The 27889-nt window shown below is 38.1% G+C and overlaps 1 protein-coding gene across 2 annotated transcripts in view; it reads left to right on the top strand.

The window, feature by feature from the left end:
* Positions 1-27889, top strand: part of nlgn4xa (neuroligin 4 X-linked a) — a 175805-nt gene that overhangs the window by 25169 nt on the left and 122747 nt on the right. The window contains exons 2-3 of one of the 2 annotated variants that reach the window (XM_041781975.1): positions 1564-2293; positions 27760-27816. In XM_041781975.1, the coding sequence (XP_041637909.1) occupies positions 1843-2293; positions 27760-27816 (508 nt within the window). In that variant the 5' untranslated portion in view covers positions 1564-1842. The remainder of the gene's footprint in view (positions 1-1563; positions 2294-27759; positions 27817-27889) is intronic. The other variant, XM_041781976.1, reaches the window with a different exon arrangement.

The raw sequence follows: 27889 nt of genomic DNA, 5'->3' as shown, positions 1-27889 counted from the left end.
ATGTCAAAAATGTACCCATATTTTAGCAGCACTGAAGTCATAATTTAAGGAGGATTTTCTGCAGTGCTTTTAAAGCCCCTACTTGTCTGAGTTGATGTCTTCGTTGGCTGACCGCCATGACGGATCCGCGGTAACAGCCTGAATCCTCCCGGTTCTGTTTCGTTAATCCGTGTTGAAGAAGTGTTTAGTTAAAAAATCTCGTCTGCAAAGATTGGCGTGTACTTTGACTCTATTAGCAGAGCTGCTCTCACTTATTCATGCTGCCTTTTCATTTATATTTGATACCAGAAAGGAGTCGACGCCGGTCAGCGTGAGATTTAATAATTGATCGAGGCTGACGTTGAGTGGCAGGCGCTGTTATTTGACTGAGAGGGTAATTAATCAACAGTTTGTGATTGGAGCAGTCGGCCGTGAGATTTTCTTCATCCCAAACACTTAAATATATAAAGAAATCTATATTTTAAAGCATGTCCTTAGAAATGGGGTAATGGGATGAGACCAGATCTCCAACAGGATATTAAATTAATAACTGACTTGTCATCTTGTTTTGATAAAAATGTCCATGAGATGCCTCTGAGACTGCAGATCATCTTTCTTAGTGAGTGGGCTCTCTCTGCAAACATTTTATCTTGCAAGCAGCAAATACCAAAAATGATACTTTTTCAGTTTGTGTCTTGTCTTGTTTTTTCTCCTTTTGTTGCTTAAGATTCTTCTTCTTACATGGAGTGCCAACTGGGACATTGTATTTACAAAGATGAACTCTACTTCCTGTTTGATGGCGGCAAAAATTTGCCATGGCCCTGGATTTTGACATAGACTTTTGGCCTTCAAGCCATTGATAACCATTTAATTCAAAGCCATATCTAGTGAAATTAAACTTTGTATCTATTGATAGTAGAATCATATTGTAACTAGGGCTGAAAGCAGAACTGAAGGGGCCCTTTCACTAAATTCCACTTCCTGTTACATGGCGGACAAAAATACCTACCTACCTACCAACCTACATACTTACATACCTATATCTATCTATATCTATCTAGGTCTACTACTGGTCTATAAGCATTCATAATACTGGAGCAATCCATGGTGCTGAAATTTAATCTGTCATTGCTATGTATAGACTTACAGTAGGCTTAAAAATAGACCTACTGTAGATCTATTTCTAAACCTAAAAAGAGGTCAAATGCATCCCTTCCTTCCATATAGGTTAATGTATAGACTTACATTAGGCTTACATATAGACCTATAGTAGGCCCATGTGTAGACCTACAGCAGACCTGTATTTAAACCTGGTGTAGGTTATATTTAAAACTACAGTAGGCATATAGACTTAAGTCAGGCCCATGTATTCACTTGGTGTAGGCCTACTATATAAAGACCAGTAGCAAGCCTTTATAAACAGGAAAAATAGTTAAATGTAGACCTATTGTAGGCCTACATATAGACCTCCTGCACAGTTACTTACGAACCTACAGCAGGCTGTTATGCATGGAATATAGCTTGGAATATATCCAGTTCGTAATCAAACATTATTTCTGACAGTGTTTTTGTGTTTTCTTGCAGGATTTTGGATCAAGTTGGACCTGGGGAAACCAAAGAGCATCCTAGGCTCTCTACTTTTCTGGACGTGGGATTCTTCCAGCAGCTGCAGATCTCCATGGAGGCTCTCGTAATGGGGAGCTCTGAGAAAGCTGCTCTTATTGGCTGGAGCTCCTCCGTTCAGCTCGCTGTCTGAGGAGGAACAGGGAGTATCTGGGTGGAGGGGCAGGGGGGGCGCCTAGGAGTACCCGAAGGCGGACCGTAACCACAACCTGCCAGGCTTAGGCTCATCACCGCGGGAGCATGTCAGCGCTCGGAGGCCCTTCGTGGATGTGTGGCTCCATGGCCATGGTCAGCCCTCTGCTGTGGGTGTGGCTGGCATCTGTCTTTGTGGCTGCTGCTCAGGCCCAGCAGCACCCCGTCGTCACTACTAATTATGGGAAATTGCGAGGAGTGAAGGTTACGTTACCCAACGAGATCCTGGGACCAGTGGAACAGTATTTAGGGATCCCGTACGCACTCGCCCCAACGGGGGAGCGGAGGTTCCAGGCACCGGAGCCGCCCATGTCTTGGCCGGGAATCAGGAATGCTACTCAGTTTGCTCCGGTTTGTCCTCAGTTCTTAGAGGATCGCTTTTTACTCAATGATATGCTGCCGGTGTGGTTCACGGCTAACTTGGATACAGTGGTTACCTACGTGCAGGAGCAGAGCGAGGACTGCCTCTACCTGAACATCTACGTGCCCACAGAGGATGGTAAGTCCAACGAAATGTTATCTTTCTGTCCTCTAACTCTTTCTGGATGATGTTGAATTGCTGCTTGTTCTATGTCGTACTTTTCTATGCTAATTGTTGATTTGTTGTCGCTGCCATTGTGGCCTTTCCCTGGATAAGTGGAAGAAGATGGATAGGTGGATGGATGAATAGATACATGGCTGTATGGATGGATACTGTTGCCTGATGATGTCCTAGAGATATTTTTTTTCTGTTTGTACTTGCTCTTCAGCAGAATCATAACACTTTCTGGTAATGTTTTCAGCCTTTGTACCTAAACTAATCCTTCATGGCTGGACTTGCACCCTTTTTTATCCAGTTATAATTTGAAATTCTACTTGAACTACCCTTTTAATGTTGCACTGTATATCCTAACAAGACTGGGATTGGTATTGCCATTACTAAAGCTTTTATTGCAAAGCTGGTACATTGTCAAGATTTCGTGTCCATCTAGCAATGGCCGGACCAATCAGCATTGTTTCAGGTCAAGGAGGTGGTATTTACAGGCGTGGTTTACTTGAAGAAACTGCAACCCTGTTAACAATGGTGGCCAGTGAAGAGGTTAGCGCTAAATAAGCAGTTATGACTATAGGAACTAAATGCAGATGTGAAAAGGCTTGTTCATTGTTGATCTGGGTGTGATTTGCTTAAAGTTCTATGAGATTATATTTCCGTTTTGTTTTTCTACTTGGTCTTTCTGGTCCTGTAACTTTTGATACGGTCATCTGACATCCTTGCAGCACACACACTCTGATAGTTGAGGTTGTCCTGAAAAAGTCGATGTCCATAACTTGATTCTACTGAATAGAGGTGAGGTTCTACATGCAGTTTTGCATTAAGATAGAGACAGGCCAAAATGAGCAAAAACTGGCTTGGGGTTCGAAAGCTTGAGACACCAACTCTGCTTCTCTTAACCAATGAAACAGTCTAATTATGTGAACGTTTTTATATTATTGTTAGGTTAAATGGAAGCATTAACTTTCAGTCGAATGTTGGTAATTGTGAACCCAGGAGAGCTGCTCATGAATTACCCTTTTTTTGATCAATAAAGCCCGAATCAGAATTTGAAAATTAGTGCTAAGTAATGCCAAATCTATTACCTTGAAATTACACATATTCAGTATCTGTGGTGTTCCATGAATGCCCAAAATTATCCTCCAGGATTTTTCTATATTTTGCCACATTCATTTTACCCTCTACCTCTACAAGCTTTCCAGGGCTGGCTGCTGAGAAACATCCCCACGGCATAATGCTGCCACTACTGTGCTACACAGTGGGGATGGTGTGTATGTTTGATTGCCAAACAAAGCGTCTTATCTGATGGCCAGAAAGCACCATTTTGGTCTCATCAGGCCAAAGAACTTTCTCCGACATGACCATGGAGTCTTCCACATGCCTTTTGGCCCATTTTTATCACTTCCTGTTGCCAGTAGGGGGTGCTTTGACAAGATTTTTGCACATGGGCATGTTCAGTGTCACAGTATTGTGTTGCTTAAAAATTTTGAAGAACACGGAATAATGTATACAAAAGTAACAACAGGCCAAGTTATTTGGCACCATAAAATAGCCTTTTTTTGAAATTGAGGGGATGCTGGTGGTTAATGTGGGTCCAAGAGGCTTTTTTACAGATCTATTAATGATGCATATGCAGGCCAAAAAATATCAGCCTAGGTTGAATGGTGTGCGGGGGCTGATTGTTTGAAGTGATGTTGGAGGTAAAAAAATCACAATTTAAACACTGGGGCCAGATTGTGGCCCCACCCTACAATGAAATCTCAAGTTTTTTACAACTTTGCATGTCCGTGTTGTCTTGAATCAGCAAAAAATATCTGGAGTTAATCAGATGAAATCCCTTGGATTAGTTTGTTAAAATGTGAGACCTGTAAAACATAAAAAAGCCTATATTTGACCTTTTACCCTTCATGATCTCAGCTCCTGTACATATTTTTACATGCAGTAAATTAGTTTTTTTTTTTTTCCTGGACATGATACCTTTTGGCAAACTCTAGTGAAGATTGAAGTTTAAGCTGAGTATTCTTCAACAGTGGCTTTCTCTTTGGTACTCTCCTATAAAGCTTTGACTGGTGAAGAACCAGGCAGACAGATGTTTTTTGAACTATCCCCTGACTTACACTTTTTAAATAACTTTCTCCATGAGTTGCTTGGAGTGTTATTTTGTCTTCATGGTGTAATGGTAGCCAGGAATACTGATCAACCAGTGGCTGGACTTTCCAGACACAGCTGTCTTATACTACAATCACTTGAGACCCATTCTTTGCACTTAGGTAATCCCTATTACACTAATTTTTAAGACTTCTAGCACCAACTGTTTGGCCCTCTGTTGAGTTAGGTCATTCACTTTAGGCAGTGACTTATTTTACTTTACATATTTTTTTTTTTAATTGACATCACTTTGTAGAAATCTGTTCTCACTTTGTTAAAAGGCCACATGATATTGACCATGACTGAGTTATACAATCATTAAAGCGGGGAAACATCCAGTGGGGTGAATACTTTTTATGGTGCGTTCTTGTTCCTGTTAGGGTCGATTGTGCTTTGGCAGCGACATTCGCTTAAAATAGACTCGGCCCATATTTCTCGTCTGGCAACAGTCATCAATCTCAGAAATTGTGGCAGAATCGATCTATAACCCAAACCAATATGTCAGAAGCTGAAATCATTGGATCATAAAACTGAATACAATATATAAAAACACGTTATAATAAATCAGTTTTTACTGTAAAACCAGGGAAAGTGATACATATAAATAAATAATCCATTCTCAACTTAAGCAAACAGATTACAGTAATCATTAAACGTTCTTTGTTTGCCTTGTCATGGCGATGCTTCAAAGCCCCATTTTGGCTCTTTAGCCCAGTAAACATGGACCCTGAAATCCCTCTCTTGTTGTGTAAAACTTTATAATCACTCCTTTTTTGCAAACTCGCCAGGAACAAAGTCTTCCCGAGGTTTTATGGAGTTCAGAGAAAGTTTATGGAGTCTGTGTTCCATTTTTTGCTCTAAACGAATACAATGGCTGCATTCTCTGTCCTCGCTGTGGTTCAGGTGAAGATGATGGACCGGTTTTTAAACTCCACATGACACCTGGACTTCTTCTGCTGTGGTTCAAAGGAAACAGCTGGATGGCCCCGTCCTGTGGCTTTGCAGAGAAACTCACAGACATGTGGTGTTAAGTGTTAGTGAGAATGGCTGTGTGAGGAATTTTGTTCTACTCAGTTAAAAAAAAAAGAATCAAGATATGTGGTCACTGTTTGCACTGAGCTTATAAAGACGCTTCTAAGTATTTGAGCTGCATGTAGTCAAAGCAGGTCGTTCTCTTGAGCTGCAGGCGATATTTAATGAAGCTGAGATGTTCACTCTGCTGTGATCTGTGACATATGGACACTATGAGGCATTCAGGATACATATGTACAGTAAACATGTGCTTTTTATCGTCCTGCCCCAGGCTGCAGATGGAAATCAGCTCTACAGTTGGCTCTGGATATGTGGGTGGACTTAACATGACTTAGAAAAGACTATAAAACAATAAAAATGAGTGATGGGAGGCAGAAGAGATTTGCTTTAGGGTCTGTTTCCCTTTAGTAAGACTCTATAAAGACACAATGCTTCTGACTCAAATGATAAGCTAGTTAGTGTTAGATTTGGGCTGATTTTAAGTGTTAATTGCTGAAATTTAAGTTGATGCATGTCGTTTCTGATTGGCGGGTGTCTGATTCTTCAAGCTGTCCTATTTGCTACACTTGAGATTCATCAGCATCTTTTAACGTCTTCGTCTTTGACCCTCTCTGCTTTTCAAAAAAGCAGGGATCAGCTGTTTGATGCTGGTTTTCTTTGCCGATTTACAACTTTGGCTCAAAGTTTTTGGTATTATCCCTGCGGAGGGCGATTTTCTTTGCAGTCGGCAGAAAAGAAAACATAACAGCAGCATGGTGAGGACACTTTGAGAACAACTAGATTTAAAAAAGCAGACATTGGGTCTAAAAACTTTGTTTTTTACGTGGAATTGCATAATTTTTGCCCAAATTAACCCTTTACCTACTGACCCAGTGCCGGCGCTGTGTTTTATATGTCTGTAGTATTATTACCGTATCTCTGTCAAAGTTTGTCCAGTCTGAAAAATTCCAATGGTGTTGGAACGCTGAGAATTGTGGGCATGCGTACATATATCATTACAGTACTCACAACCATAAGATGTGGGCATTCATAGCAAAACACCATAGCTAAACACCAGAAGTATTGCGAGACCGCTACACAGATTCTCAACACTGTACCTCCTTGAAAATTTGCTCAATCTAAAAAATTCTAACACTGACAGAGAGCTGAGAATCTGTGCTTTCGACCAATATATGATGTATGGTATATATATTACAGTAATGTCAAACAGCACCGTGACAACAGCAGCTTTGGAAGAAGACGAGTGAGAAAGTCGAGTGAAGGAGGAGAGTGAAAGGAGAGCGAGCGAGAGTGGTGTTTTGTTTTAAAAAAATAGCGTTAGATAGTGGCATTGGTGCGTGTCTGTCATGTGCAATAACAATATGTTACTTGAGAATGTTGAGAATGCATTTTTCCACCTTTATTTGCACTAATTTGCCTATGTATACAGTTATCTTTTGCACTGTGTTTTGCACACCCAGAGTCCCAGACTCAGAAAATGACTGGTGATTGTTCTAAACATGTATAGGTTCACATTTCAAATGTCAAATCAAAACTTCATGAGCAATAACAAAATTTCTTCTCACAAAAGACATGAAAAACAAATCTGTTTTGTGTTTTTCTTCTTTTAAACTGCTGACTATTCCATATAATGTGCAATAATCATTAACCAGATGTTGAAAAGTCTAGTTCAAGTACTCCTGGGAAAAGGGACCAAAGCTCTCAGACTTAGGGCATTTCCTGACTACTTTACAGCCACAATAACAAAATATGTCCAATTTGTCATTTTTAGACTCAGTAGGGAAAGGGTTAAGAATATACTTGTTGGCATTTTAAAGACTATGTATATCCTCCCAGGACTGTCATTTAAACCAAAATAATGAGCATATTCCACTTTGTATATGAAGTAGTACTAGTTGTTAACAGTAGGTGGCAGTAAGACAAAGTAAGATGCTAGTATGTAGATATGATCAGACCAGGACTGAGATTCTTAATGTAAAATTAAACAAAGATGGGTCATTTTATGTTACTGGGGTTACTGATCATAGATGTGAAATTTGAAGCCAGTCAGATGTTTCATATGAGAGTTTTACCAATTTCATATCAAACTGGCAAGAAAAAGAAATTCAGTCATCACCAGTGAGGCCCCTTTTTTCAAATTCTAAGATTAATGGGTTCAGCATTGTCCAAATAATACACAAATGGCCCATTTTGGCCACTTCCTGTTGCCAGTAGGGGGCGCTTTGATGAGATGTTTGCATGTGGGCGTGTTCAGTATCAAACTTTTGTGTTGCTAGTACATTTTGAAGAACACAGAATAATGGATTCAAAAGTCACAACAGGTTAAAGTTATTTGGCCCCAACAAAACAACCTTATTTTGAAATTGAAAGGACGCTGGGGGACTTCCTGTTAGGATTTTGGCATGGGTCCAAGAGGCATTTTTGCAGATCTGATTGTTTGAAGTGATGTCAGAGGAAAAGATCAAAATTTAAATATTGGGGCCAGATTGTCTAGGATCAGCAGAAAAAAATCAGGCGTCAATCAGATGAAATCCCTTGGAGTAATTTGTTAAAATGTGAGACCTGTAAAACATTTCTTTCTAGAAAATTTTGAAGAACACAGAAAAAGGAGTTCAAAAGTTACAGCAGATTAAAGTCATTTGGTACAAAAAATAGCCTTATTTTGAAATTGAGAGGACGCTGGTGGACTTCCTGTTAGGATTTTGGTATGGGTCCTAGAGGCTTTTTTACAGATCTGTTAATGATGCATATGCAGGCCAAAAATCATCAGCCTAGGTTGAATGGTGTGCGGGGGCTGATTGTTTGAAGTGATGTTGGAGGTAAAAAAAATCACAATTCGAACACTGGGGTCAGATTTTGGCCCCGCCCTTTGATGAAATCTCAAGTTTTTTATAACTTTGCATGTCCATGTTGTCTAGAATCAGCAAAAAATATCTGGAGTTAATCAGATGAAATCCCTTGGATTAGTTCGTTAAAATGTGAGACTTGTTAAACCTTAAAAAAGGCCCGAATTTGACCTTTTACTCTTCTTGATCTCACTTCCTGTACATACTTTAACAGATAGATTGTTGGTTCGTCTGGACATGATGCATATGTGTAGTGATGTTCATGCCTGTAATATGAGGGTCCCTCAAATGTAGACATTTAATGACATATCTGTAAATCTGGGTGAGTTTTGGAGCATGGTAAGAACGCCAAATGAGCAATTATTTTGATGGAATGATAATAAAAAGAAGAAGAAGAAGAATTCCTTCAATTTCAATATGGTCCTTACTCCAAGGTTGGTACTCACGCCCTAATTGACACATTTTGGGACATTTTTAATCAATTTAGAATTGTAAAATTTGATTAAAGACACTAAACATGAGTTCATTTCCCGGACACCTCTACTTATTACAGAATGATGCAGTAATTGGTGAGAATTTTTCATTTTTACTTCTAATTATCTTTTCAAGCTCTGCTTAAAAGCTCGACAGTTTCAAAGGCGTCTTTAGAGGCTATAGAAAAGACGACATTTTGACCTTTTTTGGATAGAATTTTTATTCTACCCTTTCATAATGGAAGTAAAGTGAGTTCAAAGATGATTTTGGACACGATTCAGCTTCTTTTTTTGTGATTTAATGGAGAAGCTTTGGTCCTAGTCCACATGTTGGCAGGTTTCTTTGAAAGAGCTTTCCTCCTCTAACTGTCCACACGACCTTAAAAAAATCCACCTATGTATGCAGTTAAAAGCTTCATTTTCAAAAAATACCTGCTTTAGTGTGGACTAGGCTTTGGTTATGAATGCACAAGTTTAGAAAATGCAAGACAGTTTTAAACTCCCGCCCATATTATCAGTTTAAAAATGTCAGTGGAATAGAAAAACCTGTGCCGTTTAAAGAGCAGAGAGCTGCTTTGAGCTCTGAATCATGAAAAAGTTCAGATTAGATTGGAATAAAAGACTGGAGATATCAAATTCTGCTCTGACTTCAACCCTCTGAGTAAGAATGTGTTCATTAAAGAGTTAAACAGAAGCCGGAGTGTCTGTGGGTCAGCTGAGTGACCGTGTGAGCTCTGTGACAGCTCGGCTCTATATTTAGAGTGAGCTCGTCCGTACAGGCCAGATTAAAAAGTGCAGGGGGATAATCTCACAATCCTGTGTCGCTGCACAGTCAGGGGGGCTTTTCTCGAATCATTCACTATGAAAAAAGAAAAAAAAAAACACAAGGGATTGTACTAGGGTTAAAGGTGAGAGAGCTGCACACCTGTAGATGAAATAAAGCCTGATCAAGACCACGTTTGCATTGCTGACCCTCCAAGAGGCCCCACGGAGCAGCTGGCTTAAGGGAATAAGGCCCCCTAAACCTAATAACTGGTTGTGCCACCCTTGGGGGCAACAACTGCAAGCAAGCTTTTGCAATAAGTGGTAATGAGTCGTCACATCACTGTGGTGGAATTTTGGTCCACTCTTCTTTGCAGTTGTTTTAATTCAGCCATAATGGAGGGTTTTCTGCATAAACAGCCTGTTCAAGGTCATACAGCATCTATATCAGATTAAAGTCCAACCTTTGACTAGGCTACCCCAAAACTTTCATTTTGTTTTTTAATGCCATTCAGAGGTGAAACTTGCTGGCCGAACATTCTCCTTCAGGATCTAAACAAATTTTTCAAATTCGTATAAAAATGCCAAAATTTAAAAAGCTAATTTTCCCCAAAGCTGCCAGTGAAACTCAAAAATTAACAAACATATGCCTAAAATTTCCATGAATATTCTTGAAATTTTAAAGAGCACCCCACTCAATTCGAAAATAAATTATTCAAATTTTACAAAAAATTTACCAAATTTATAGGAAAACACCTAAATATTCAAATCAAATACCCAGAAGTTTTAAATTTGGCCCACAAAGGCTTGGAAATTTTCTTTTTCAGAATCTACACGATTTCACCAATAATGAAATTACTAGAAATTTCTGTTCAAATTCATATCAAAACATATTTCTCAAGTATCCCTTTAACTGTACCCTAAAATTTCTTCAAATATTCCACAAATCTTTCAGTTAAGCTTTATCAATAAAGCCTGAACATTCCAATCAATTTTTTCCCCAATAATATCATGTCAATTCCAGGAAAGTTTCAAGCACCTTCCTGAAACAAATTCGCCCACACTCTTAAAATTGCAAAATAAATTTCACAAAATTAAAAAAAAAAAAAAAAAAAAAAAAAAAGAAAAAAAAAGAAAAAAAATTGTAAATGCTCTATAACATTGTATCTCCATGAAATCCATGAAAATTTCCATGAAAAAAAAACAAGAAAAACAAAAATCACAAATACATTTCCCAGATTTCTGTGATAGTATCTGAAAATTTTAATGAATTTCCCAAACATCCAGACAAATTTCCCAGGTTCATACAAAGGACACGCCCTTCAAATTTACAAAAAGTCAAAGCAAATTCCCCCCCCAAAATCAATTCTAATGACCAAAAATTACAAAAACAATCACCAAATTTGATTCTAATGACCAAAAATTACAAAAACAATCACCAAATTTCCATGATATTGCATAAAAATAAAAAAAAAATTACTTCCCCTCAAAATCTGAACAAATGTCCAAAATTCATATAAGAATGCAAAATTAATCATAAAAACTAAACTACTACTGAAACTCAAAAATACACAAACATGTTCCAGAAATTTCTTGAAAAATTCTAGAAAATTTCACATGGTGCCCCCCCTTCACAATTCTCAAATTTAGCAAAAACATTTTCCAAATTTCCATGAAAAACACCCCCCCCAAAAAAAAAAAAAAAAAAAAAAAATCTAATCAAATACCCACAAAATGCAAAACATTTTACAAATAACCATGATTATGCCTGAAAATTTCAGAATGAGACCCACAAAAATCCAAACAAATTTCCCAAATTCATTTAAAATTCCCCAAAAATTAAAAAGCAAATTTCCCCCCAAATTTAAAAGGAAATCCCTCAAATTTTCATGGCCCTTTTTTTTTTTTTTTACATTTCTAAGCACGTTTTTCCAAAATATCCAAACAAATTCCATAAAATTTCTACTTAAAATATCATAGTGAATTCTTTTCTACCATTCCCAGTTTTCTCCATGTGTGGATAATGGCTCTCCCCCTGCTTTACTGAAGGACCAGGGTTAGAAATTACATTTCTAATGATGTTGCTTCTAATTGCACCATTGTGTGTTGATTTTTATTCATTTATTTCAGACAAGCAAAATAACAAAAAAATAAGACAATAAAATAATTCAATTCGAATGGTATACAATTCCATCATGCCATACAACCAATAAATAAAGTATTTCATGAGTCCGAAAAGGAGTAGGAAGAAGCAGAAGCTTTTTGAGTCATACCCCCTCTTACTCTCCTTTTATAATAACTACAATGTGCTTATCTTCACCTTGCTTGGCCTGACCCAAACTCCAACAGTTCTTACCAGTTTGGAACTAATGTATCTTACATGAGCTTTGCAGCAAAGTTTGTGGTCAAGTATAACTCCAAGGAATTTGTTTTCATATACTCTCTCAATAGTTACATCATGTATGTTTCTTTTTCAGTTACCAAATAATATAAATTTTGTTTTTTTCCAAATTCAATGATAGTTTGTTTTGTCGAACCATGATTTCAATTTACTCAGTTCTTTCCTGACCACATTCAACAGTTGCTGCAAATCCTCACCCGTACAAAATACATATATGTCATCTGCAAAAAAACAAGTTTTAATATGTCCGATACTTTACATATGTCATTTATGTATAAAATAAACAGTTTCGGGCCTAATACTGACCCCTGCGGGACTCCACAAGTAATGTTTGAGTAACGTGACCTGAAGTCACCCAGCTGCACAGACTGCTGCCTGTTTTTGATATAGTCTAAAGTCTGTAAATACCCCAGTAGCATACTTCTTACTGTCAATACCGCTCGTGATCTCCTCTGTTAAGTCCATTAATGCTGTTGATCTGTCTGACCTAAAGCTATATTGACTTTCCATAAGCAAATTGTGTTTTTCGATAAAACTGTCCAGCCTTGCTACAAAGAGCTTTTCTAGAATTTTGGCAAACTGGGAAAGTAAAGACACATTTGTGAGATCTTGAAGTGGTCAGACTGGTTCTGTTAAAGGGATTTTTTGATTCAGCAGGTCCAGTGGTAATCAGATCTCGGTGTGGCTGGTGTAACTCAGCTTTTCCAAACAATGTGATGAATCTCAGTTAATTCATGATTCAACAATGACTCTTTCACATAGGTTTGGATGGCTTTTTACTTAATAAATGAAAGCATCATTTAAAAACTGTTTTGTTCTTACTTTTGTTCTTTTAAACATGTTTTTTTCTTCCTGTCTTTTTATAAAATCACATCTTTGGGTCCATCTAAGGTCTAACTGCAACATCTCTATTAAATACATTTAGATAGTTGCAAATTTGCAGCCACTAAATGACCAGAAAGAAATAAAAGTGTTGATATTTGAAGCTATTTGTAAGCTTAGCTGATCGTTATTCCCTCTGATTTCATCAAAGATCAAACCCTGACCTTACATGACCCACTTTGGATCCACCTAAGTCGACTAAAATGTATTGTTTTCATTCTTTTGGAGGCTCTGACAACAAAGACTTGGCTTTTTTACCCTGCTGAAAGAGCATCCCACCTCGCAGCAGCCTTCACACGTTTGTTTCTTGTTTTTTTCTTCACAGAAGAAAAAAGCGAAGAGTCTCCTTTTATGGAGCAAAATAAAAGCAGATCCATGCATCGTTTTCCCCTCCACTGTGGGCGGGACATCTCTGCAGTCAGCCGCAATAAAGGAGACATACTGCAGGGTTAGGTGAGGAAGTTAAAGGCACCATATGCTGCTGCTGTGATACAGTTTTATGGTATAGTGAAAGAAAAAACAAAAGCGTTAAATTCAGAGCATCTGAAGTCACAAGCCTGCAGTAGAATAAAACTGAAATAATAGTAGCAGCAACTGATGACATGCAGTAAACACAGCATACTGGAGGGGTGCAATGGTTTTAATGCTAAGCCTTATCTTTGAACAGGAAATAGTTTTGACCAAAAATGTTCTCCACAAATCTCCTGAAGGTCCTGAATGCAGCACTGGAATGTGGTTTAGAGCTTTGTTTTGGCTCAGTGTTGTTGGAGCTCTTCAGTCTGAAGACAAGTTTCTGTTAGAACATTGAAACATAGTTCAACTTTATCATAAAGCCTAAACATTCCAATAACAATTTGTCCAAAAATACCATGTAAATTCTTGGAAAATATCAAGCAACTTCCCAAAAGAAATTACCCCACATATGTCTTAACAAACTCCCAAAGAATGACAATAAATTTTCCCCAAATTCCACAAAAAGATGGTGAATTCTCTAACACAATAAATTGTGGAAATTTCCATGAAAAGCTTTAGAAAATAAAAATTACAAATATATTCATGTAAAAATGCCATAAAAACATCAAAAAGCAAATTTCCCCGAAACAAACAGACTGTATTTCTAGACTTTTAATGAAAATACTTAAAAAAAAAACTCTGAGGAATTCACCTAAAAATGTATGTTAAAAATGTCCATGAAATTCTTGAAAATTTCAATGGACACCGCCCTCACAATTCTAAATCAAACTCTCCAGATTTTACAGATACATTCCCAAATTTTCATAAAAAGCACCAAAAATGTCCAGTCAAATTCCAAACTGCTAATGAAACTTTCAAAAATATAAAACATATTCCAAGAATTTCAATGAAAATAACTGATAATTTCAAAGGACACCACCTTCAGTTACCCCCTAGATTTCCCCAAATTTTCCAAAAAAAAAAAAAAAAAAAAAAAAAAAAAACCCCAAATTTCCAATTAAAAAAAAGAAACAAACAAACAAACAAACAAACAAACAAAAAAATCAAAGGAAATTCTCCCAAAATATTCAGCTTCTAATAGCCTGAATTACAAATACATTTCCCACATTTTAATGTTAATGCCTGAAAATATTCAAACATATTCCTCCAAATAAATTTCGCAAAATCATATTAAAATGCCAATAAATAAATAAATAAATAAATAAATCAATACATTACAAGCAAATAAAACTCTCGAAAATATTCAAACATATTCCAAAAATGTCTTGGAAAATTCTTGAAAATTTTAAAACAAATTCCCCAAATTTTTTGGATAGATATCAAAACAAATTCTTCTAGAAAAAAATCCAAATCAAATGCCCAAAAATTACTGATAAATTTCCCAAATTTTCACAATATGTCTGAAAAATTCTAAATGGGAACTTAAAACATTAAAATAAATTTCCCGTGTTTTATTGAAAAACCTAAAAAGATAATTCTTTTGAAAGCTGCCCATGAAACTCTCCAAAATATTCAAACACATTTCAAAGATTTTTGGGATTTTCTTTATTTTATTTTGAAGGACATCTCTCTCAATTCTCAGACAAATTCCCCAAATTTAGAAAATAAATTTCCATAAAATAAACACAAATTTTTTAAACAAATTTTTCCAAAAATTTAAATCAAATACCAAAAAAAAAAAAAAGAAAAAAAAAAACCCTACAGAAACATTTCCCAAATTTCCATGATAATGCCGGAAATTTTTTAAAATGAATTCCCTCAAACCTCCAAAAAATATTGCAAATTCATATCAAAGTGGCCCAAAAATATAAAATCAAAATTTCCCCAAAGCCGTCAATGAAACTCTTCAAAATACACAAACATATTCCAAAAACTATCATGAAAATTACCAAAATATTTCAGAGCAGATTCATCCATCAGTCCAAGAAAGTTACTAAAATTTCAGTGGAAATTCTAGACAACCTTGTAAAAACATTTTAACAGCAGAAATTATTTCAATGTGGTAGAAAAGCTGGATGTAATGTCCTCATATGTCCACACAGATCTCATAGAAACTCACGGGATCAAACGTGACTTCAGAAGAAAATGGGAGGAAAATATGGTGGACGGTTGGCGTTGTCGGCAGGATTTCATGCTGTTTTACAGAAAAGGAATGGGGCTGAAATCCTGCTGGAGGAGACTGTATAAGGTTAGGGCAATAAAATAATCATATTAATGCCACACCCTTGAGGGTTATTGGGACTAATAATTGGTTTGGTAAGCCTTGAGGTGGGCTGCACCAAGTGAAAATGTGAATTGATTGCATATGCAGCTGTTTGGCTTGTTGTAGAGCAGAATCTTGCTGAAGATTTAATACTTGTCTTTATTGGCTAATCTTGATAGGAGGCACTTTTACAATATGGACGGGTTTATTTCTAAGCAGACAGAAATTCCATTTCAATCTATGAAGCAGCACTCTTCCTGTAGCTGGTGTCAAAGCAGAAAAGCTTTATCAGTGTCTCTGCAGCAGCTGCACGCTGACGGAGGACGTCTGGATGAAGCTGTGCAGAAAATAAATCAGAGTGAGGATGTTTTTTTACTGGAGGGGCTTCTTAAAAAAGAGGGCAATGCTGCCTTTTCTGTTTTAATTGTCGACATCGCTCACATTAGTTCTTTTTTAATGCCCTGCACTCATTTTAAATGTTAAACCATGCTCTGCCTCTTCCCTTCACACGCCCTCCACGGGCACCACCACAGGCTTCACATTCCAGCAGCAGCAGTGATTTATTCCAAGCCTCAAACCTTAAAAAATAAAAAAAAAGGGGGGAAGATTTTTCAGCTTTTTGAGCAGAGCTGCTCCTTAAATGAAACCAGTCTCTGCAGCACTTTATAAGGCAAAGATAAAATGAGGTAAACAGAGAGGGGAAAATGGCTGTAAGTCTGCATTTTCTGAGGTGCTGCAGCTCCACTTTATTTACTTCTATCTTGATGCCAAACACATCCAGCGATTATGTAATTTGTAGGCTGTGGAGTCAGCACTTTGCTTTGGAGAGCCTGAAGCCCGAATGTGTGTGACACTCAGCCACAGCCTCCCTGCAGCTCCAAGTATCCACATAAAATTAACTACAGGAGTTATATTTTTAAGGTTTTATTGATTTGGATCACTCATTACAAAGAAAGGTCAAGATATTACTGAAGTTATCAGCTATGGTTAACTTTTCCTGCATTAACTGTCAAATAGGGTTACAGGTACATCTAAAAAAATTAGAATATCACGAAAAAATTAAATATTTTCTGTCACTAATTTTAGAAAGTGAAACCCAGTAAATAGACTCATTACACATGGAGTGAAATATTTCAAGCCTTTATTTCTTAAAATGTTGATGATTATGGCTTACAGAAAATAAAAACCCCAAATTCAGTGTCTCAGAAAATTAGAATATTACATAAGATTAATTAAAAAAAAGGATATTTTAAACAAATGTCAGGCTTCTGAAAAGTATGTTCATTTCTATGCACTCAATACTTGGTCGGGCCTCCTTTTGCATGAATTACTGCATGAAGATAACGGAAGGCACGGTTCTTCTTTTTGTACCATGGAAGAAAGTGGTCAGTCGGAAACTCTAGATACTTTGCCAAGGTCTTTTTCCCACCTTCAGGGACCCTAAAGGGGCCTACCAGCTCTCTCCCCATGATTCCGGCCCGAGACATGACTCCGCCCCCTCCTTGCTGATGTCGCAGCCTTGTTGGGACATGGTGGCCGTCCACCAACCATCCACTACTCCTCCATCTGGACCATCTAGGGTTGCACGGCACTCATTGGTAAACAAGACTGTTTGAAAATGAGTCTTCATGTATTTCTGGGCCGACTGCAACCGTTTCTGACTGGGTGGCTGAATAGTAGGTTTATGCACGACTGCAAGCCTCTGGAGGATCCTACACCTTAAGGTTGATGGGACTCCAGAGGCACCAGCAGCCTCAAATACCTGTTTGCTGCTTTGTAATGGTATTTTAGCAGCTGCTCTCTTAATCCTTGTCCAAGGACTTTCACTATTTTATTTTATTTTCAGCGGCAGAGAGATCCTTTATATTTCCCATATTGCTTGAAACCTGTGGCCAGCTTAATAATACGGAACATCCTTCTTAAGTAGTTTTCCTTTAATTGGGCTCACCTGGCAAAGTAATTATCACAGGTGTCTGAGATTAATTTCAGTGATCCAGAGAGCCCTGAGACACAATCCCATCCATTAGTTTAATGGAAAAACAAAAAATTGAATGTTTATGACACTAAAATCCAATTTGCATAATAATTTGGAACCCTGTATATTCTTGTAGTCGTTATTTCTCTTAATCTTCTTCTTCTTTGTCGTCTTTGTGTTACTTTTTGTCTTTATTTGCTTCTTGACATTATTTCTCTTGATCTCCTGTTTCTTCTTTGCCTTCTTTCTCTGCTCGTCTTTTGTCTTCTCCTCTTGGCCTTTGTCCTCCCCTTCTCTTCTTTGTCATCTTTTTCTTTTTCCCTCTACTTTCCTTCCCAACATTCTCTCTCTACTTCTCCATCTTTGTCATCGACTTCTTCTTCCCTGCCTACTTTGTCCTCTTCCTCTTCTTCTGTGTCCATATCTGTGTCTCTTTGTGTGCTCTCGTCCACTTCTTGTCTCCTTACATTGTTTATAATTGTACCTCACAGACTCTTAGACTCTTGTTTGTGAAGTCTTGAAAAGGCTTTTTCCCCCTGTAATAACTACCTGTTGCATTGAGAACCTCTTACCGCCTGTGTTGTAAAATACTTTAACGCTTGAAGCTCTGACACAAAGAGGGGTTAGACCTTTTGAGTCTGGGTCTATTTTTCCCCGACTTCTGCCCTTCAGGATGCTGCTCTAAGCTCTATAAAAAGATCAGTAATTCTGATACGAGCCTGAGACCTCCCAGGTTCAACAGTTTTGTTGTTCTGTGTTTTAGGAGCATACTCTGAGATAACATCTGCAGGTTAATGGGGTCTCTGATGATCCTGCTCTGCTTCCCTCTTGTATGCCTGAGTGTTTGAAGCCTTCACATCCTTATAATGTGCCCTGCAGGTTTCACCAGCCTCCATATAGATTCTCAGGTTTTCACTTGATGCAGGTATCAGTGATGCAAGAGTGCGGTGATTGAAGTGTCCTTGAGTAGCGTGGAGTCAAAGTAGAGCCTGCCCTGTCTACAAATGAGGCAGAAGATAGATATTTTCTCACTTTTTTTTTCCTTTTCTAGGTGTAGTCTTTGGAGTAGTCCAATACTGAAGCTGGGGGGGTGGGGGTTGTTTCAGGCTAGTGAATGGGTTTAAAGAGTCCATGATGTAATGTAAGCTTGCTAGTGTTAGCTTCGGTTAGCACAACAGCATTTAGCTTGCATAGTATGTATGTCCATTTTGCCTCTAGGGTACCAAGTGGCCTCTATATCCAGTTAAAGGGCAAGCTACAAGGCACTTCTTCACATATTGTCCACTGTAAGGGCACCCTAGGGGGCACTTTATCGAGTATTGTCTACAGAAAGGGCATCCTCGATGGCACTTTATGATATATTGTCCACCAGAAGAGCACCCTAGGGAACTTTATCACATTTTGTCCACTGGAAGTGCATCTGAGAGGGCACTTTATCATGTTTTGTCCCCCGGAGGGCACTTTGTTATTTTTGTTAACGGCAAGGTCACCTTGAGAGCATGTTATTGTGTTTTGTCCATTGTCCACTGGAATGGCACCCTTAAGGACACTTTATCACAAAGTGTCTAATGGAAAATCAACCTAAAGGACACTTTATCATGTTTTGTCCTGCAGAAGAGCATATGTTAGGGCACTTTATCACATATTTTCCTCTGGAAGGACACCCTCGAGGGAACTTGATAATGTTTTTTTTAATTCGCAGGGGAACCTAGAAGGCACCTAAATAAGTATTGTCTTCTGAAAGTGCACCCTAGATGTCACTTTATTGTGTTTTGTCCTTTGGAAACGCACCCTAGAGGGCACTTTATTACATTTTTCCACTAGAAGGGTGTCCTAGAAGGGAGTCTATTTTGTTTTTTTCCACTGGCAGAGCACCCTAGAGGGCACATTATCATGTTTTGTCTACTGAAGTGATTATTCTTGCACTTTATCACATATTACCCACTGGAAGGTCGCACACAATGGCAATTTCTCAAACTATTATCCACTGGAAAGACCCTAGAGGGCTCTCTTTCATCATTGTCCTTTAGCAGGGCATTGTGGAGGGCACTTTATCATATTTTGTGCAGTGGATGATCACCCAAGAGGGTACATCTTAATGCTTTTTCTACTTGTAGAACAAAATCAAGGGCACTTTATTGTGTTTTGTTGAGTGAAAAAGCACCCATCAGGGCACTTTATCATACTGTATCCACTGGAAGGGCACCCTGTAAAGCACTTTATCAAGAATTGTCCACTGGTAGGAAGCTTAGAGTGCACTTCGCTATGTCAATCCCACTGGAAGTGCACCCTTGAGGGCACTTTATCATGTTGTGTCTGCTGGTAGGGCACCTTACAGGACACTTTATCATGTTTGGTCCACAAGGAGAGTACCTTAGAGGGCCCTTTATCATGTTGTGTCCACTAGAAGTGCAACCTAGGGGGCACTTTACCATGTTTGTCCACTAGAAGAGTGCCGTAGAGGGCACTTTATCATGCTGTGTCCACTAGAAGTTCACCCTAGGGGGTACTTTATCGTGTTTGTCCACTGGAAGATTACCTTGGAGAGCACTTTATCACATTTTGTCCTCTAAAAGAGTACCATATAATGGACTTTTTCATGTTGTGTCCACTAGGAGAGCACACTAGGGGCACTTTATCATGTTTGTCCAGTTGCAGAGTACTGTAGAGCGCTCTTGTTTCATGTTTGGTCCACTCAAAGAGTACCTTATAGGGCACTTCATAACGTTTTGTTAACTAGAAGAGTACTTTAAGTACCTTTTAATACATTAGAATAGGTTTACTTCAATAAGAGTGTATTTTAGAGAGCACTTTGTCCTCTTGAAGGGCCTGTCTTGGCTAAAAGAAATACAAGTATGATTTTGTGCAAGCTATGAGTTTAGGTGATTGAAATATATCTACGTAGTATTCTCATTCTTTTGCTTATTTTTAGGATCATACACGCTTTCAAGTGGATTTGTTAGGTTGATTCTTGTTGTAAATTTTGTTTTCATGTTTTATTTATTTATTTATTTATTTATTTTTTTAGAAGCTATGGAGCTAATTTGCATGGATTTTTAAATTTCTGAGCTGATGCCACTCAGCAAAAAACATCTTTCCAGTGACTGGTGCATGCTTCCTGCTGCAACAAAATGTCACCAAAATCCAAATTTCCCTCCAGCGTTTGAGTGACTCATGCTCAGATTTAACATTTATCATGGAAATAAACCACTGCCGGTTTGAGGCCTTCCTGGTAGGAAATAACGCTGCCACCTTTGTAAAAAACAATCTGCCTCCTTTGTTGCTTTCAGTCTGTGTTTCCTGCATGGCAGCTGATGACACATGGGGATGAAATCACTCCAGGCGAGGTCACGGCATAGCAGAGAGACGGGGAAGTGGTATCTGTGTCGTATAAATTCTGTTTTTTCTCTGTGTCAGTCTGCTCATCACTGCATCAGAGACAACAGATAGCAGAGCGGCGAGGACGTGACATTTGGAGGCTGTAATCTTGTGGCAAGTAGCATTTGGTGGACATCACGCTGTTTTCAAGGCAGTAAGAGGAAAATACCGGAAATCATAGCAACAGTGAGGGATAGGGATCAACATGGAGAAGAGCTGGATTTTTTTCTTACCTTTCTCTTTGTTTTGGAGCAATTATTTTGATTGATTACTTTAGATATGGTGTATGGCTGCTCAATTGTGGCAAATATCATAATACAAGTACTAGTATATGCTCAGAATTTTGCACTCCGTATATGAAAATCAAGGAAGGTATTGCTCAGATATATGCAAACGTAATGAACTATATTTTTTGCACATTGCCAGAAATTGTCATGCAACTTTGCCACCTGATTGTGGCCCCGTCCTACAGCAAAAGCTTGAGCTTCCAATAATGTCAGATAACCATATTGTCTAGAATGAGGGGAAAAATCTGGATACCAGTAAGATAAAATCCTTTTGTAGAGATGCTTCATATCTGTACAGTCATTCAGCTGCAATTTGTTGTATGTAGATGATGTCCTAGCATGATATATATTTTTATATATTTAAATCAAAAGTAGTCCTATATTTAATTTTGAAAGTTGGCCTTTAGTAATAACAAAAGTAGGTCTCTATTAGGACTCAAATTAAGCCTGTATTAAGATTCAAATTAGGCCTATATGTTGACTAAAAGTAGGCCTATATTTAGACCCTGAGTAGGCCCATATTGAGACCGTTTTGGCCCAAAAAACATGTTTATTTAGACTCAAAAGTTACCTATTTGTTGAACCATAGTAGGCCTATATGTAGACTAAAAGTAGGCCTATATTTAGACCAAACGTCAGCTTATATATAAACCCAAAGTAGGCCTACATGTAGACCTGAAGTAGTCCTACATGTATACCCTAAGTAGGCCTATATGTAGACCAGAAGCAAGCTTATATTTTGACCAATGTTGGCCTATTTCAAGACCAATGTAGGCCCGACCTAGGTCTATATGTAGACCAAGAAAAAAGCTTGTTTTAAGATCCAAAGTATGCCTATATTTATATCAAAACTACGCATAAGTTTATACCTAAAGTAGGCCTTTATGTAGACCAATAGAAGACTTACAGTGCTTAACAAATTTATTAGACCACCCTAACCCTAACCAAAGTAAGGTTTATGCCACAGCTGCCCTAAATTAACAGCACTGGTAATTACCAAAATCATTTTTATGTTTCTGCAATGGTTAATACACCAATACGTAGAAGCTCTTTAATCCAGATGATACTTTTAATGCTAAAATATAATTATTATTGTTATCCATGAATTTTCAAATTTACTGATTTACGAAAAACTGGAAAAATACTGTATTAAAGCACATTAATATTTCTTAATCAATATCTCAAATTTTAGTTATTTACTTGCATTCCTGAACAGAAAATGAGTTTTAGTGGTCAAATGTTATGCTTGATTCATTTCTGACTTCTCAGAGAAGCCCAGTGAGCCGGCTCAAATTTGGGGGAATTCAGTTTGAAATTCCTCATTCCTGTTCAAAATGGAAAAACCTGGAGAGTTCACTGAAAATGAAAGAGTCCACATTAAAGCACTTCATGATGCTGGATAGTCTCTGAGACAAATATGACAGGTGGTCTAATAAATTTGTTAAGCACTGTATGTTTTGACCAATGTAGGACTGTTTGTAGACAAAAAGTAGACCTATATGTTTACCAAAAGAAGCCTATATTAAGGTCCAAAGTATGCCTATATTAGCTCCAAACTATGAATACATTTATACCCAAAGTAGGCCTAAATTTAGACCAATGTAGGCCTGTTGGTATACCCAAAGTCAGCCTATATTTAAACCCAAAGCAGGCCTAAATGTAGACCAAAAGTAGGTTTATATTTTTACCAACACAGGCCTATTTTAAGACCAGATCTTGGGCTATATTTAGACCCAATTTAGGCCTATATTTAGACCAAAATTTGGCCTACATTAAGACCAAAATAGGCCTGCATGTATACCCTTATAAGGCCTATATTTAAACCCAAAGCAGGCCTTTATGTAGACCATAAATAGGTTTATATTTTTAATAATGTAGGCCTGTTTGTAGGCCAAATATATGCTTATACTTAGACCCATTGTTGGCCTTTATGTAGACCAAAAATAAGCCTATGTTAAGACCCAAAGTAAGCATGTATTTAGACCCAAGGTAGGCCTACATGTACACCCCAAGGTGGACCAATATTTAGACCAAAAGCAGGCCTATATGTAGACCAAATGTAGCTTACATTTTGACCAACATAGGCCCAAAAGTAGGTCTATGTTTAGAACCAATGTAGGCCTATATTTAGACCCAAAATAAACTGTTATTATTACCAAATGTTGGCATATATTGAGATTAAAACCAAAGTACGAACAAACTGGGACCTCTGTGAAGTGTTAAACCCCTTCTTATTACGGGTTCTATTTGATATAAATTTAAACAGGATTGAGAAAACCATGTTGTGGTGAGCCCTTGGAATGCATATTCATCATGTTTTACACCACACTATATGCTATGTAGTTGCTTCATTAATGGAGGTTTAACAGAATGATGCAAAAGACAGAAATCTTCTCTGGCTGCTGCAAAAAGAATAAAGTCTTTAGCTTTTATCGTTTTCACTTTAAATCAACTTGAACTTAATTATGCACTCAACAGGAGATCGGTCTTAAACATGCGTTGAGTCTTAGGTCTTCCTTGTCTCACCTCAAGTAGAAAATCAGATAATGAAGGTCAATGAAATTTGAATGAATTGAAGTAGCAGCTATTTTGAAATAAGGCCGCTGCATCAGTGATTATGGCGGTTATACAATCAGGACTCTTTGTGGTGTTAATTGCAGTAGCCTTTACTTAAAAGCATCCAAATATCCCATTGCTGACATTGAACTCATCTTTATGTTTTCTGTTTGCTGAGTCTTGTCTGTATGTTGTGTATTTTTTGCCCTTGTGTGTTTGCAGCCGGAGCAGATGTGTGTGTTCACGCTCGGCCAGGTTACACTGACATGGCACCGGCCTGTGTTTGTGCAGCTTGCTCTCTCAGCGAGCGGCTGGCTTGTGCAAACAGAGCAGCTCTGCTGCCACATTAGCTGCCTGCTGAGAGCGATTCAGCTCAGTTTACCGATCACAGGCACATCTCGGCATCGGGGCACAATGACACCAGCAGATGAGACGTGGGTAACAGCGAAAGGACCATTGGGCAACATGCATGAGCGGATACGGCGAAATAAACACATTTATTTCATGTATGCTTCATCTTTTTTTAACAGTGATGAAGCATTCACAGTAATCAGATCTTAATAGAAACGTGATGGAGTTTCAGAATCACCAAGCTCATAAACTTTTTTACTGTAAAAGTTTAAACACTGAGCTAGGAGAGAGCTACAGAATATTTAAGGTAAAAACAAAATAATAAAAAGTGAACAATTAGAGCAGATATCAACAACTAGAGACCACAGGGCCACATCTGGCCCTAAACTCAAAGCACGTGTACAATTGAGACCCAAACTAGGCCTAAGTTAAGACCCAAACTAGGCCTATAATAAGATCCAAAGTAGGCCTATATTTAGACCCAAACTAGGCCTAAGTTAGGACCCAAACTAGGCCTATATTTAGACCAAAACTAGGCCTATATTAAGACCCAAAGTAGGCCTATATTTAGACCCAAAGTTGGTCTGTGTTAAGGCCCAAAGAGGGCCTATTTTTAGACCCATAGTAGGCCTATATTTAGGCCTAAGTACGCCTATATTTAGATCCAAAGTAGGCCTTTATCAAGACTGAAAGTAGGCCTATATTAAGACCCAAAGTAGGCCTATATTTAGACCCAACATAGGCCTATATTTAGACCAAAACTAGGCCTATATTAAGACCCAAACTAGGCCTAAGTTAAGACCCAAAGTTGGTCTGTATTAAGGCCCAAAGAGGGCCTATTTTTAGACCCATAGTAGGCCTATATTTAGGCCCAAGTACGCCTATATTTAGATCCAAAGTAGGCCTTTATCAAGCCTCAAAGTAGGCCTATATTGAGACCCAAAGTAGGCCTATACTTAGACCCAATGTAGGCCTGTATTAAGAACCAATGAAGGCCTTTACTAAGACTCAAAGTATGCCTATATTAAGGCCAGAAGAAGGACTCTATTTAAACCCAAAGTAGTCCAATGTCAAGGCCCAAGGAAGGCCTATATTTAGACCCAAACTAGGCCTATATTTAGACCCAAAGTGTGCCTATGTTTAAACCCAAAGTATGTCTATATTTAGACCCAAAGAAGGCCTATATCTATACCCAAACTTGGCCAGTATTAAGCCTCAAAGTAGGTCTATACTCCATCATTGGATGTTTTTGAAAACATCCAGTGATGGAGCTCAATGGATGTCTGCAGGAAGAGTAATCCAGAGGTGGAGGCTGTAGCACTGAAGGTTCTGTCTCCGTAGATTAGGAGTTTGGTTTTGAGTATGGAAAGTAGGCTGGTGTCTGAAGATCAAAGGTTCAGAGATGGTGTTTATGGATGGAAGGGATCAGAGAGGTATTGAGGAGCCAGGGCATGGAGAGATTTGTATGTGAGGAGGTTTTTGTAGTTGATGTGGAACCTGATAGGGAGCCAGTGAAGGTGGATGAGGGTCGCAGTGATGTGCTGCCAGGGTCTGGTGTGGGTGAGAACTCTAGCAGCCGAGTTTTGGATGTACTGGAGCCTGTCCAGGGTTTTGCTGGGTATCCCAAACAGGACTCCATTGCAGTAGTTCAAGCGGGAGACTATGAGTAAGAGTTTCTGCCACAGGGTCTGGAAGTGATGGTTGGAGTCTGGAGATGTTCCTGGAGTGATAGAAAGCAGATTTGGTTGCAGATGTGGGACCTTAGCAGACAGAGAGATGGAGGTCTCGTCCACACATCCACATCGAACATGAGATGCATGAACAACCTTCCGCAGCAGTGCTTTGGGGCTACAACCATGAGCTCTGTTATATTGCTGCTGAGTTGAAGTTGGTTGGATGTCATCCAAGCTTTGTTGTCGTGGAGGCAGTTTACCAGGGAGTGGAGAGAGAGCTGAGTGGATGGTTTTGTGCTGAGGTAGACCAAGAGTAGGCCTATATTAAGAGCCAAAGTAGGCCTGTAATCATAACCAAAGAAGACATTTATTATATGTCCCAATGTAGTCCTACATTTTGACCCAACATGGGCCTCTTTTTCACCCAAGGTAGGCTTATATTTTAATCAGAAGTAGATGTATGTTTGTAACAAAAGAAGATCTTTATATAGGACGAAAGAATATTTATATATTAATAACCAAAGAAGACCCCTTTTAGACACATTTAGCCAATATTTAGACCCTATGTAGGCCCATATTTAGACTCAAAGTGGGCTTTTGTCAATATCCAAAGAAGATCTTTGTTTCTATATCCAAAGTAGGCCTATATGTTGCCCTAGGTAAGACTTGATTTTGACCCAAAGTAGACCTTTAATTGGACCCAGTGTAGGCCTTTTAGACTCAAAGTGGACATCATCTATAACCAAACAGGTCCTTTATTTTTATAACCAAAGTAGATCTATATTTTGACCTGATTTAGACTTATAATTAGACTCAAGGTAAGCCTATATATAGACACAAAGTAGAAAGACAACTCTTATTTAGACACAAAGTAGGCCTGCAATTAAGGTTAAAGTAGGCTTCTCTGTAGACAAAAAAGTTGTTGTTAATCTTTAACCAAAGAAGACCCTTATTAAGACCCTAGCTAGGTCTATATTTAGACCCAATGTAGACTTTTTTCTACAACCAAAGAACTTCATTTTTATATCCAAAGTAGGCCTATAAGTATGTTGACCTAAAGTAGGCTTATGTTTTGACCAAAGTAGACCCATATTTTGACCCAACGTAGGCATTTCAGACTCAAAGTGGATATTATCTATCACCAAACAATTTCTTTGTTTTTATACCCAAAGTAGGTCTATATGTTGACCTAGAGAAGACCTTTATCTAGAGCAAAGGTAGGCCAATATTTTGACCTGGAGTTGATGTATATTTATGACCAAAGTAGACCCTTACTTAGACCCAAAATAAGCCAATATCAAGACCCAAATTAGTTGTTTGTTTATAACTAAAGTAGGCCTATATTTACACTCAGAGTAGGCTTATATTTTGACCCCAAGTCAGCCTAGTTTTAGACCCAAAGTAGGCCTATATTTCGACCATCTTAGACTGAAAGTTGGTTTATATTAACCTACCGTAGACCTATGTACAGACCATTATCATTTAACTTGCACTCTATGTGATGTTTGGTGTAACACTGTGATTTTTTTAACCTTTAAGTTCATGTGATTCCTCGGCATTGATTCATGTTTTTTCAGTAGTCATTTCTTGACATCAAAATTTGGTCCACTCAGCCAGCAGACAAGAAAATCTACCTGCTGCAGTATAAAAAAAGAAGCCTAAATCTGCAGGAAAACTGCAAACTTGACAATCTTGCACCGAGATGCATTTGAAGATGCATTATAAAATCGATTAGTAGTGATGTTCCTGAAGAAGAAATGGCTGCAAATGTCTCATTTTTATTCTGTTTTTTAAGTGATAACTGCATTCTGATCTGAACTTTTTAATGTTAAAGAGCTGTCAGCAAAGGTGTTTCAAAGCTGATGGAAATGTTTTCTCAATATTTGCTTTTTTGACCCTTCCAGGCTAAAGGAGTTTGCTGCAACCTTTTAATTTTTTTTCATCTTTTAGCTCTTTAAATTTCTTCCTTTTATTCTCCTCAACACCATACAGGGGCAAACAGAGCACAAGGCAGAGATTTCAACAGTAATGGTGGTGGCGGAGCTGAAGGTATTTTTCTTCTTTTCTTCTACATTTTTCCCCTTTTTTGACCGCCATAGCCTGATTTTTGTGCATGACAGCA

This window comes from Cheilinus undulatus, linkage group 24 (genome assembly GCF_018320785.1).
Source record: "Cheilinus undulatus linkage group 24, ASM1832078v1, whole genome shotgun sequence".
NCBI classification, from domain to species: Eukaryota; Metazoa; Chordata; class Actinopteri; order Labriformes; family Labridae; genus Cheilinus; species Cheilinus undulatus.
This window is presented reverse-complemented; position numbering and strand designations above follow the sequence as displayed.